The sequence below is a fragment of the Tursiops truncatus genome, chromosome 8, assembly GCF_011762595.2.
Source record: "Tursiops truncatus isolate mTurTru1 chromosome 8, mTurTru1.mat.Y, whole genome shotgun sequence".
Taxonomy (NCBI): Eukaryota; Metazoa; Chordata; class Mammalia; order Artiodactyla; family Delphinidae; genus Tursiops; species Tursiops truncatus.
In genome coordinates this window covers 106,537,587-106,550,507 of record NC_047041.1, presented here as the reverse complement: position 1 = coordinate 106,550,507, position 12,921 = coordinate 106,537,587, and the positions used below count along the sequence as shown (strand labels likewise).

Below are 12,921 nucleotides of genomic sequence, written 5' to 3'. Positions count from 1 at the left end.
GAGTGAGGACACAGAGAGCCCGGGGTATCTGGCGCCCAACGAGGATGCAGCAAAGGCTGGCTGTGAATTTTAGGGGCTGTTACTGGCCACGGTTCTCTGGGCAGCGCCCCCAGGCTGGCCGACAGGCAGTGACCCCCCAGCCACCTAATTCACACTCGAGTGTTCGTGGCTGCCGCGGCCCAGTCACAGCCCTTAGCCCGGCTGGTGCCCAGGATCCAGCTCTGCCCCAGCCGGCTCCCGGCCTCTTAACACCTTAACTCACAGAGCGGCCCCTCTTCGCACGCGCGTGTGCACGTGTGCGCGCCTACGTGTGTTGGCTCTTCCTGGCCCCCAGGGACCTGTGTTTCCCGCCAGGCCGGCAGTGGGGCACAGAGGGGTGGGTGCACCGTGCAGCCGCGCTGGGGCCAGGGCAGGGCATGTGACCGCTCCGTGCCTTGGTTTCCCCATCTGTAAAATGGGAGGCGGCAGGTCTACCTCCAAGGGCCGACGTGGGGCTCCCTGAGGGGACCACGATCCCAGGAAGGTAGCGACTCTTTCCGTTGCTTCCAAGACATTCCTTGGAGGACTGGGGCCTCTTGGCCGGGCTGGTCCTGGGCACCAGGCACATCCCGGCAGTCCTGCTCTGCGCTGGGCACTGGGGCACAGCAGGGGGTCAGCCGCCTGGGGGTCTCGCTCTCGGAGGCTTGGTCGTGGTCAGTCGTGGTCCACATGCCGTGATTTCCCTGGGAGTCAGTGAGGGCCCCCTGAGGAGGACACGTCGGAGCGGAGCCCTCGAGGCAGAGTCTCCTGCGTGAGGGGCCACGAGCCTGGCCATGCTGTGGGGTGGGCGCGGCCCGGGCAGGGCCCGGGGTGTCCACAGCGTCCCACCAGGCACTGTGTGAAGCTCCTGAGGGCCCCTCCCGAGGAGGGAGAAAGGTCTTGACCCCGTCCCCACGGTCCGCACCCTTTCCCCGAGAGTACAGCGGCCAGGGCGCCGAGGTTTCCATAGGGAGAAGATGCGCTCACGCAACGAGGAGCCCTGGGCCCGCGTGGGTTTCTGTTCGTTTATTGAGTTTTTCCTTTCTGAAAGGAAGCGGGCTTGTTTGGGGGGGTGTGTTTGCTTTTGTTTTTACCCACAATTTGCAAGCCTGGCAGGGTTGTCCCCTCGGCCCTCACGTGCCGGCCTCTGTCCCCTTCATGGTGTCCCCTGCAAGCCTGGCCGGGGTCTCCTGGGGCAGCTCCACGATGGCTGGAGCTGGGGCCCGGGACCGCTGCTCCCACCCTTTGCTGTCCTGAGGCAGTCCTGCCACCCGCCCAGCCTCCCCTCTGTCCACACCTCTCCTCCCCCGAGGTGCCCTCTCCCTGGCTCCGTCCTTCCAGCCTCCTCTGGGCATGTTGGTGGCCCGAGGCTGGGCGAGCCCCAGACCCCTCAGCGCGGCAGCCTCTGGCCCTGGGCTTGTTCTCCAGCTGTCCCGCCAAGGAGCCGGTTTGGTTGCCAGCTCCGTCACTTAGCAGTGGTGAGAACCCCCGGCCTCAGTTTCCCCCTCTGGCAGATGGACCCGAGCTCACAGCGTGGTCACGAGTTTGCCAGACGGGGGTGCCCTCCCCCGGCGCGAGCCCCTAGTGTCCACGTTGGTGCCTCCTCACTCCCACTCCTGGCTGCCCGTTCCCTCTGGACAGATGGCCATGGCCTGCAGTGTGGCTGCAGGCTGACCGCGTCCTCTGTGGAGCTGGGCTCCTGGGCTGGCCTTCCCGCTTCCCCCGGAGGCCGGCGTCCAGGAGGAAATAAAATGACACTAGCGCCAGCTTCTTGTGACACAAAGTGCTGGGGGGACTGGCAGGTCCTCTCGTGCCTCCTGTCCCTGGAGGAGAGACACGGGGGACGGGGGACGCACCCTAGGCTCAGCCCCCCCCGCTGAGCTGTCTCCCCGGAGTCTGTGCCCAGGGGGCGTGCAGATCTGCATTCCGATCGCCTGCCATGGGGGGCGAGTTCCGAGCACGCAGGCTATAAAACGGCCCATTCCTGAGCTGCTTGTGTCTGTGAATTCAGGAAAAACAAACAGCTCTGCGGGGATGGGCTGTTTCCTCAAAGAGCTGAAAGGATGTCGTTAACTTGACAAAGAAGGTCTGTGGCAGAGTCTGAGAAGCCAGGAGTGTGCCCTGCGCCGCAGGGTGGGGGACACCTGGCCGGGGCTCCCCTGGCTTCTTCCTGCTGCCCACCATTGGAGTCCCAGCACCTCCCAGCCGGGCGGCGAGGACATGGGGTCCCGCCTCCAGTGCTCTTGTCCGAGAAGGGAAGTGGCCTCGGGTGTCCCCACCCGCTGGCCTGGCCGCACCGCTCAGCCAGCCCCTTTCCTCCTCCCACCTACATCAGTTTCCCAGTTGTCCTGGTGGGTTTTTTTTTCCCTTAATTTTGATAATTAGAAGGTTGTATTATGTGTTATTTGTCTCGAAGCCCGAGTTTTCTGGCACTGCTTAAAATTTGCCCCCTGGCGTGAGGGCCACACTCAGGCCCATCTCAGAGGTCACCCTGCCCCCACCTCCCTGCATGGCTGCCGTTCTCGAACTTGGAGTCTCAGGACCCCTTGACGCCCTTATCAGTGACTGAAGACCCCAGAAGGCTTTCGTTTACGGGACTCACGTCTGTCAATACCGCATTAGAAGATGAAAGTTAGAAATTTAAAAATAGACCCACTGTATGCTTACACATAAATAAATAATTCTATGAGAGCCACTTTCCGGAAGACACTGGATGCGGCGTCTTGGGCGCCCCACCCCATGTGCAGCCCTGATGTGCCTTTGCTCCGTGCACCCAGGTGCGAGAGGCAGCTGCCGCCCAGGCCTCACACGAGGGGCGCAGACCCTCTGGGGGCTGCTGGCGGGGAGCTGCAGGTTCTCCCGGCCCCGTTATCTGCCTGCTGGCCTTCAGCCTTGCCCAAGGCCTCAGGCTGGCCTGCTCCACCCTGCAGGTACTGGGCCGGGCTCCAGGTGTGCACTGCCTGTGTGTGCATGTGAGGCGTTGGGCCTGGAGGGAGCTGGGCTTGACGCGGGCACCGGCCCCTCTTCATGTGACCCTGCGCCACGTGTGGTACGTACACATGCGTGTGCCTCGTTGCTGCCTTAGCGTGTCTCAGCGTGCGTGTGCGGCTCCCCGTCTCCGTGTCAGGCCATCCGTGTGTGTGTGCACGCGTGCACGGGCAGCACATTGGAAGCGGGCGTGGACGTGTGTCTGAGGGACGGTGACGTTGCCAGGAAGTGCTCCGTGTGGCGGTCCCGGGAGCCAGGACCACGAACAGTCACATGGTGGGTGTTGGGTGGGCGGGAGCGTGCGCCCGTGCTGCCCCCAGGCTGTGCTCTTCGGTGTAACCCGGGCTCCCGCACTGCGGTCCTTCCCGCTGCCCGGGCTCTTGGTCCCTCCTGCTTCCTGAGGACATCTCGCCTCTGCCCCGGGGCTCCTGAGCCGTCCTGTGTGCCTGTCCCTGTCCGCGTGGACACGTGTGCGGGCCCCAAGGACCCTGCTGTGGAAGCCGCCGCCTCCCGCCTGGGCCTTGTTCAGTGGAATCTGTGAAATGGGCCTCCCCAGGCCCTGCTCCCCGCCGGTCTCAGCGGGCAGGGGGGTCTCATGGAGGCTCCGTGCAGAACTTCCCGAGCTGCCAGGGGCCGTCCTCACTTGGCCTGGGCTGGGGGCCCTGGAAGGGGGAAGCCGGGCTGCCTAGCACAGGGCTGGCGAGACCACGGGTTGAGCGCGTGTGCTGACGGGATGAGCAAGGACTCTGGGCGCCCTGGTCCCCCTGCCAGGCGCAGAGCTGGCTCCTCACGCACCCGGACCCTGGCGTGGACAGGTGTGGCCGCGTGGCCGGCACAGCCAGGGTGGGCTCTGCGTCCCTGCAGGATGGCGTTGGCGGGCTCACGCCGGAGGCCCCGCCGGGGAGCAAGCCTCAGGTGGCAGCAGAGGCAAGCCTAGGGTGGGGGTGGGGTGGAAGCAGCCCCTCAGTCCCACTGTCCCGGCACACGCCCTGGACAGACAGCTCCCCCATGTAGGAGGAGGCTCTAGCTGCGTCTGATTCCCTCCGAGCAAAGGGCAAACGCAGCATCTGGTGCCTGGGGTGGCGTCAGGAAGTGGCGTGTCGTCGTCGTGGCCGGGCTCTCTGGGGAGGGTGGGCCTCTGTGGGAGCTTCCGGCTTCCTGGGGGCCGGAGCACAGCGACATCGGTGGCCCGGTTGGCAGGCCTCCTGGGGACGGAGCAGGGGTGGGGCGGGGAGGCTACCCCCGTCGGCGCCGAGCGCCCGTGTGTACGCTGGGGCTCGCTTCCTCTGCGGCGTTAGCCTGGGGGACCCAGACCCTGCGGGCTCGAGCACCGTGCTCTCAGCCGCCCGGCCGCTCGGTGCTGGGCTCTCTCGCTGGCCTCTGTTGCGCGGTGGCAGGTCTCGGATGGAGCGCGGGGCTCAGGCTGGACGGACGGACGCCCGCCCTGAGGTTCTGGGGCTTGCGTGCCGACCGCTGTCCCTCGTCCTTGCAGGTGACGGTCACCACCATCGGCTATGGGGACAAGGTGCCCCAGACGTGGGTCGGGAAGACCATCGCCTCCTGCTTCTCCGTCTTCGCCATCTCCTTCTTTGCGCTTCCGGCGGTAGGTGCTCTGTGTTGGGGGGCCTCTCCACAGTTCCTCAGCCTCCTCCGGGCTCTGGGGCTGGCAGGGGGGGCCCTGTGAGCAGACCACCCTCAGGGGGTGCATTCAGGCCCCAGCTCGCCCGCCTCAGAGCCTCTGGAGGCCGCCGCCTTCCTGTTCCCGGCCCCCGGCGGGTCCTTTGCAAGTGTGGGCCGCGGCGATCGCCAGGCCTCTCGTGGCAAATAGCGGGGTGCAGGCCGGCTCGTTCGGCCGCTGAGGCTAGCGGTGAGGTGCCCGTGGTGGCTGCCACAGACCCGCAGAGGGGCCAGCCGTGAGGGAGGGAGGGTCCTGCACTGTGGCCTGGGTGGCTTTGAGCCCTGTTCTTCCTGGAGACCGTAGAGTCTTCTAGTTCACTCTGTATGTAGGCGCCTGGTAGCTGTGTGGCCATACCGTGTGTGTGTGCACTGCATGTGCCCGTGTTACACATCACGCAGTCTGTCTGTGTGTACGTACCGTGTGTATCATGCACACGTGCTCCGTGTGCATCTGTGTGCGTGCGTATTGTCTATGCACGGGTCACATAGGTATACATACCGCATGCACTGTATGCGCTGGTGCATGTGTGTCACACGTATGTTCTCTGTGTGTGGTCGTCCTTCATGCACGGCACGTGTGTGTTGCGGGTGTGTCTGTCCGTGCACGTGTGTGTCACAGGCTGTGGTGTAACGTGTGTATGCGTGTACACATAGAGCGTGTGTGTGTGTGTGTGGCTTGATCCCCTCTGCGGACAGGGAGCTCCCCCTGGTGAGCCGGCCCTTTCCATCCCGTTAGCAGTCCTGGGGGGGTGGGGGCAGCAGTGGGTCCTGCTTGGGTGGGGCTGCCCACGGGCTGGGCCGGAGGCGCCGACCTCCTCCACGGGGCCCGCAGCGCCAAGCAGGCCACCGGTGCCCAGCCCGTCTCTCCACGCCCCCGTCTGCAGGATGTGAGCCCTGGTTTCTGTTCCTTGCAGGGGATTCTGGGCTCCGGTTTTGCCCTGAAGGTCCAGCAGAAGCAGAGGCAGAAGCACTTCAACCGGCAGATCCCGGCGGCAGCCTCGCTCATCCAGGTGATGGCAGCCACCGCCGCGGCCTTGTCGCCGTCGTGTGGTGGTCAGTGTGCCCGGCCCTGTGTTGCCCGGGCAAGTACGAGCCGTGTCTGGTCTGGGAACGGCTCTCAGCCCTGAGCTGACCCGGCCCCCGGGGCCGCCGAGACCCTCTCCTGTGGACCCTCCTGAACACGGAAGGGCCGCGATCCGTGCCACAGACACGCCCACCTGTTGGAACTCCTGTCCTGGGAACCGTCGGGTGCCGATGGGGTGGGGGCACAGGAGCCTGGGAGCCCACCTTCCTCCATCCTGTGGGCCAGGCCGGGGGACTAGAAGGCGGCCTGGCCTGTCCCGGATTTGGTCAGTCCGGTGGGCCCTTGGCCTCCAGCTGCAGCGGCCGCCTGGTGTCTGTCTTCTCCCTCCTCTGTGGCCAGCCCCCGACTCTGCAAGGGAGGACTTGGAGCGAAGAGTAAGGGGTCCCCAGGTGGCCGTTCCCCCCCCAGGGTCAGGGGTCAGGGCCTGCTTGTGCAGTACTGATGCTTGTGGGCCATTCCCAGCACCCACGGGGCTCAGTCCTCCCGGCCGATAGGAGGTGAGGACCGGTGACCCAACGGCACGGGCTGCGCTCTGGACTGACGGGCCAGCTTCACTTTCTGAAGGCCCGGCTGCTGCCCCTACAGGGCCCGGGGCTCACGGTGCCGGGCCTTGAGGGCGGGGCAGGGGCTGCAGGTTTCTGTGATGAGGCTGTCCCGTCAGGTTTCTGTGATGAGGCTGTCCCAGAGGCTCCCAGCCCGAGAGCAGTGGGAGAGGAAGGTTCCAGAGGCGGGCAAGCAGGCAGGCGGCCCCGAGCCCCTGGACGCTGGGCTCCGAGACCCCAGGCTCCTGGAACAGCCTGGAGGACTGGGCGGCCCTCTCAGTGCCAAGCAAGGCCCGGGCACAGGGACCTCTGCAGGCTCGTGTTCCGAGGGTGTCGGACGGCGGCCGCCCGGGGCTGAGGACAAGGCGGAGTGGGCGCGGGGCTACGGGAGGGGTGGCCGGGCAGGGGCCCGGGGCAGGGCTGTCACCGCGTGCCGGCGTGGGCGTGCGGCCCTGCACAGCCTGGACCCCTCTGGGCACCCAGAGCTGAACGGCCCCCGGAGACCGTCTGGGGTCACGCCGGCGACTGCAGCCCAGCCGGGGCCTCTATCCTGTTCCTCGTAAGCCTGTCCGGAACCACCGTCTGGGGCCGGACGCTAATCCTGCCCCGGAAGGAAGTGAAGGCAGCAGCCGTAAAGCTGGGGGCCCGGCCCCCGCTCAGGCCTGGCTTTACGGCGCCACAGCCTCCTCTCGGGGAGACCGTAAATCAGGCTGCAGATGGCCTGCCCGCGGAGGGGGCGCACTGACTTCCCGTGGGGCGTGTGTGCGGCCTCACACGAGCCTCCCAGGAGGCGGGAGAGGCCTGGAGCGGGGCCTGGAGGGCGGGGCTGGGATGAGGGGGGGCGGGGGGGCCGGGGGCGGCATGTCCGCTGGGCTCCCATCGCAGAGGTGGCATCACTGTCCCAGGAGCCCTCCCCGGCCCCCGCCCGGCATCTCTCTCTCCAGCGCCCGTGGCCGGCAGTGCCGAGGCCCTCAGGGTGCATCCTCCTACGAGGCTCCTGGCGCCCCCTCCAGCCCCACCACCAGACGTGGCCTCCCCTTGGGTCTCCTCCTCCAGGCCACACCCTGGTGGTAGTTGCCGTGGGCATCTCTAGAGTGAAGGCCTAAGACCTTCACCCCCAGGCCATCTGGAGGCCCCGGAAACTGTGGGTTCCTGGGGGCTCTGCCTCCTGGACACTCAGCCCCGCCTCCTGCTGGCCCTGGGGGCCCTGCCCCTCCACGCCCCCAGTGACCTCTCCCCTGCGGCGTCCCCGAGGAGAGGCCGGCGACCAGGACGGAGGGCGGGGGCCCTGCGGGGGAACCGGCAGGTGGAGGTGGGCGCAGACGGACTGGGGCTCACAGGCCCCTGTGGTGGCTGAACCGCGTGCGACCGTCCATGAGGCTGTGGGCTGCAGAAGGGAACAGGCTGTTGGGGGTGGGGGCAGGCCCTGAGCCTGGGGAAGGGGCTGGTGGCCAGGAAGCCCCATGGTCTTGCCAGAAGGGGGCCCAGGCAGGAGTGGCGGGCCGCAGCTCCCTGGGAGTCCCCGTCGGGGGCTCCGCGGTGACAACCACTCCCTTCTGCTGGTTTCAGACGGCGTGGCGGTGCTACGCGGCCGAGAACCCCAACTCCTCCACCTGGAAGATCTACGTCCGGAAGCCGCCCCGCAGCCATGCTCTGCTCTCCCCCAGCCCCAAGCCCAAGAAGTCTGCCATGGTAACCAGCCCCCCCGCTGCCGCCAGGATGGGGCACTCACACACGGCGGGGAGGCCATGCGGCCACAGCCCACGGCCAGGATTTGACTCTGGTGCTTCAGCCCGGCGTGGCCCACGGCACTGTGGGCACTGGGGGAGTACACCCCGTGCTGGGCTCCTGCCATCCCGGTGTCCCCAGGCTTGGGGGCTTGTAGGACTGGCTGCTCCGTGGCCAGGGCTGTGGGAGGTCCCGAGGAAGTACCCCGGGAACAGGACGGGCTGGATTCTGGCCAGCTGCTGGGAGAAGGCTCTTGAGAGGGCCTTGGTGTTGGGCTTTCCATGCTGGGCCTGGTGGGCCACAGGGGCTGGAGGTGGCATCCTGGCTCGGGGAAGAGGATCTTGTGGTCATAGGTTAGGGGAGCTCGGGCAGACTTGAGGCAAGAGTCTCGTGCACGAAGGGTGTGGCCCGCCCCGACAGAGCTCTCCTTCCTGGCCCGCGCCCGTGCCCACGCGCGCGCCATCCGTGGAGAGACGCGGGCTCCCAGGTCCTGGCTGCCTCTGGAGCCTTTGCACCTGCTCTTTCCTCTGCCAGAAGGTTCTCCCAGATCCCAGCATGGCCTGCTCCCTCCAGGCCGCCTCCTCAGGGAAGCCTCGGCTGGCCTCAGTCTGTCTGCCCGCCCTGCCCCGCTCTAACTCCCCGCTGGTCACAGCCCTCGTTACCACCTGGCCTGGGGTATTCCTGTGTGTTTATCTGCTGGCTAGTTTCCTGTCTGCCTGCCCCCAGGCTGTGAGCTCCCAGGGCAGCCGCTGGGCAGAGCCCCTCTGGCAGCATCACACGCTGCAGCCCCCTCTGCCTGTGTGGGAGGGCGCTGGCCTGGGCCCTGGCAGGTGCCCCAGAGGTGGTCTGGGGCCAGCAGACGGCCTGGCAGACGACACCCAGGAACTGACAGTTTTATTGTCTGGTTTTTTTAGGTAAAGAAAAAAAAGTTCAAACTGGACAAGGATAACGGGGTGAGCCCGGGAGAGAGGATGCTGACGGTCCCGCACATCACTTGCGACCCCACTTCGGAGGAGCGGAGGCCTGAACACTTCTCGGTGGACGGCTACGACAGTTCTGGTGAGAAACCTTCACACAGGGTGAGGGGTGGGGACAGGGCCACACCCAGCTCTGACCCAGGGCTGCTGGGGCCTCTGGGGTGTCCGGACGCCCCCTTCTCCCCCTAGCACTTGCTCCTGTCCTGTGGACAGCTGGTATTGTCATGTCTGCCCCCGCTGGCCCGCTATCACCCGCGGACGTTCTCTTCTGTTCTGGGCTTCTGGGAGCCAGGCCCTGCCTCGCTCGTGCTGTGTGGCTGGCGCCCCAGGTCTGGCAGAGAGGAGGCGGCCCGTAGTACACGTTGACCCCCATTCCAGGTGGAGTGGGGCTGGGGGTCCTGAGCCAGCACCGTGTGTGCCTGCAGCTCTGCCCCCCTCGACACTCTGCGCCCTTGTTCCCTGTCACTTCTGTGTCCATCCCTCCCCTCCTGGACCTCTTCCCGGGACCCCCAGAGTGTTCCCGCGTCCGCCAGAACGTTTCAGCTTACTGGTGGTTGCAAGGGTGGTGTCACTGTCTCAGCATGGCAGAGGGTGGTGAGTTCACGTCGTGCTCATGGGCGGCTGGCACCCCGTCCGCCTGGTGCTGGCTTTGTGGGCGGCCAACCCGTGATGTACCCTCCCGCATCTGGTCACTGCTGGCAGAAGGGCAGAAAGTGTTCTGGAAAGGAGCCACGGCCTCTCCCTGCTCCCAAGGCTGCCTGTGGACGTCCTCTCTGGGAGCTGGGCGTGCAAGACCGAGCCTGGGCGCCCACCCTGCTGGGCGCTGGGCTGCCCAGGGCCTCCTCACACACCGTCGGGATTCTGGCCCGGCCGCCTCGCCGACGGGCCCCTGGGTCGCGTTGCCTGCCTGCCCGCTGGAGTGGGTACAAAGGACAATTGTGACAACGGCTCCGGATTTGGGGCAGGACCATTGTCGCGATGCAGATGGGGGCTTTCTGCAAATGCTAAAGCGCAGGTCGGGCGCGGGGAGGAGCGTCGCTCGCTGGTGGCTGAATGCGGAGCAGCCCGAGACGATGCGTCCATTCAGCCTGCTTGGCGTTATTAAGTCCTCAGCGATGTCTGCGGAATGTTAATGAGGTACAAGTGCCGGGAAGTCGGGCGCCTTTTGTGGAATGCTCCCGCACGGAGGAGTTTTTTCTTTCCTGCCAACGCGATAAGTCAGCCCAGCCCAGAGCCACCGGATTTCTGGAGCCTGAGCTGTCGGCCTGGGTCCCGTGGGTTACCTGACACTCCTGAACCCTCCTCACCCAGAGGCTCTCAAGAGCCCTGGTGTGGGCGAAGGGGCGCTAATCCCGGGGCCAGATGCCATCACTGGGAAAGGCCTGCAGGCCCAGCTCCCACGCGCTGGGGCGCAAACAGCCGTGCTGAATTCCACCGCCACGCCAGTCCCAGGCCTTGAACCTGAACCTCAAGGATGGGGCGTGCTGGACAAAATCACCTCTGTCCCAGCACGCGGTACCTGCCCGTGCGCCCGCCTGCCCCCCTGCCCACGGCACCTACCAGCCCCGGGTATCCCCTGCCCACGGCAGTGCCCGCCCGCACACCTCTCCCCCACCTCAGTGATATCTCTCTGTGTCTCAGGCTCGCAGCTTCTCTGGGCTCCTGTCCTGCGACCCTCAGGCCCCGTGTCCCAGGCAGACCTGCTCCCCCTCGTTCGTGGGTTCTAGGGCCTTGTCTGAGCCGCTCTGATTTCCGGGTGGATGCCCGTCTTCAGGGAAGATCTCGTGAGCGGTGACAGGTGGCCGGTGCGGCCCGAGTCCCTCCTGCACGGCGCCCACCCCCCTGCAGGTTCCGGTCACTCGGTTGCTCGCGCCATCCTGACTCTCCAGGGACTGTTCGCGCTCCTTGACATCCAGGGAGGAAGAAAGGCGACAGCAAGAGGGCAGAGTGTGTGGGCCTCTGAGGGCTGAGTACCTGGCTTGAGCCCGGCAGGTCCGGGAAGGCTTCTAGGAGGAGGTGACATCAGGGCTGAGTGGAACTGGCTGGGAGGGCGAGGAAAGGCCAGCGAATGGCAGGAGTATCTTGGACAGAGGTGTTCGGGGGCCAGCCACACCTCTGCGTGTCTCTGCCAGGTGACCTGGGCGTGGCACGCGGTGTCTGCGTTGGGCGGGTGCTGACGTCACCCACCTCACACAGATGCCTGCGGGGCTTCTTCACCAGTCTGGCGGCCTCGGGCATGAGTCGTGACCCGGACCCAGCAGGCATTGGACGGGGCAGGTTGTGGAGGCCACGGAGCAGGAGTGGCCATGGGTCAGCCCTGTGCCCTGCGTGGTTCCCTGGGGTGGCACGCACGGGGCAGCGGGCAGGACTTGATCAGGGCCCACAGGCGAGACTCGCTGGCGGGAGGGCCTGCAGCCATGGTGTTGGGGTGCGGGTAGGGGGAGCCAGGAGCCAGCTGGAGGTGGGACCTGTGACCTCAGGGGCTCCCGGGGTGACGGTGGAGCTGTGGGGGGTGGGGTGGGGGCGGGGTGAGGACACCAGGTGAAAAGAGCGCTCTCATCACAGAGACTTCAGACAGAGAATTTCAGAGAATGATGGGCCTGAAGCCCACGTGCCCCGCTCTGTGGAGGGACCACGTCCACGTCGGAGGCGTGGAGGCCCTGCCTGCTCTGGGGGTTTGTGGCTCCTGTTCACGTCTGATGGGCTTCGCCGGGGGTGGCGGGGTTCCGATCCTCTTGCCTTCCGCGTGTGGAGGCCGTGCAAGTCGATTCTGTCCTGACGGCCTGCCCGTCCCATCGGTCAGCAGCTGCTCCTTGCCTCCCGCACCCCCTCCCCCCCATCACCCTCCCGTTTCACGGGCCCTGCTGCCCCGTGTTTGGCTTTTGCCTTTGTAAACAGTCCTCTGCGTTAGCTGCTTGTCCTGACGCTACAGGAGTGTGTTTGGCGACAGATTTGCGAGTTTTCTGTCTCTCAGTCTGGGTTTAGTTTCCTTCCTCCTGAAGCCTGTGCTCTCTTCCGGGATGGTCTGTCGACAGCCTGCTCAGTTTCTGCTCGTCTGAAATTTTTGTATTTTGCCTTTGCTCTTGGACAATGGTTTAGTTGTGTAGAACATCACAGGCTGAGATCTGTATTTATTTTAATAGAAAAAATTTGTTTTAATTGAAGTATAGTTGATTTACAGTGTTTCAGGTGTACAGCAAAGTGATTCAGTTACACACACACACACACACACACATATATATATATATATATACGTGTATATATTTATTCTTTTTCAGATTCTTTTCCGTTATAGGTTATTAGAGGTCTGTATTCTGTCTGACAGGCTGGAGATCCACCACCGTCTCCCGGCTGGTGTGCCCTGTTGAGCTAACTGACAGTCCTTTGTAGGTGACCCTTCCTCCCGTCTGGTGGCCTTGAATACCTTCTCTTTGACTTTGGTGTTCCATCGTTTCACTATAGTCAGTCAAGCTGGTGGATTATTTTTACTTGTCCTGCCTACAAGGTGTCGTGATTCCTGAATGAGGGTCTGTGTCCTGCGTCAAGTGGAAAATCAGCCCCACCGTGTCCTAGAACAGTACCTCCCCTAACTGCTCTGACCTCGCCTGGAAACTTCCACTTGCCCTTCCAGGTCCATCCTCCTCGGCGTCTCTCAAACCCGCCGTCTCGGTCTTCCTGTGCTGCATCCCCAGCACAGCTTCTTCGTGGTTTCCTAACTCTTCCCGGGTGCCAGCCGGCGAGGTGTGTATTTCAGTTGCCACCTGGTTTTCCATTTCCAAATGTCCTCATGTGAGGGGCTCACCTGCTTGGTCTTAGCGTCTTGTATTTTCCTCCCGTTGGACGACAGCGCTTTGGATTCTTCAGCCCCTCGAATGTGCTCATCTCCTCGTACCCCTCCTGTCCCTCC

General features: G+C 64.9%; 1 protein-coding gene across 4 annotated transcripts in view; it reads left to right on the top strand.

Annotated features, from left to right (window-relative positions):
- Positions 1–12,921, top strand: part of KCNQ1 (potassium voltage-gated channel subfamily Q member 1) — a 348,762-nt gene that overhangs the window by 98,233 nt on the left and 237,608 nt on the right. For all 4 annotated transcript variants that reach the window (XR_012333661.1, XM_073809353.1, XM_033861432.2 and 1 more), the window contains exons 7-10: positions 4,499–4,609; positions 5,598–5,693; positions 7,879–8,001; positions 8,952–9,096. Coding sequence is in view for 3 of the 4 variants with exons in the window: in XM_073809353.1 (XP_073665454.1) it covers positions 4,499–4,609; positions 5,598–5,693; positions 7,879–8,001; positions 8,952–9,096 (475 nt within the window). In the remaining variant the exon portion in view is untranslated. The remainder of the gene's footprint in view (positions 1–4,498; positions 4,610–5,597; positions 5,694–7,878; positions 8,002–8,951; positions 9,097–12,921) is intronic.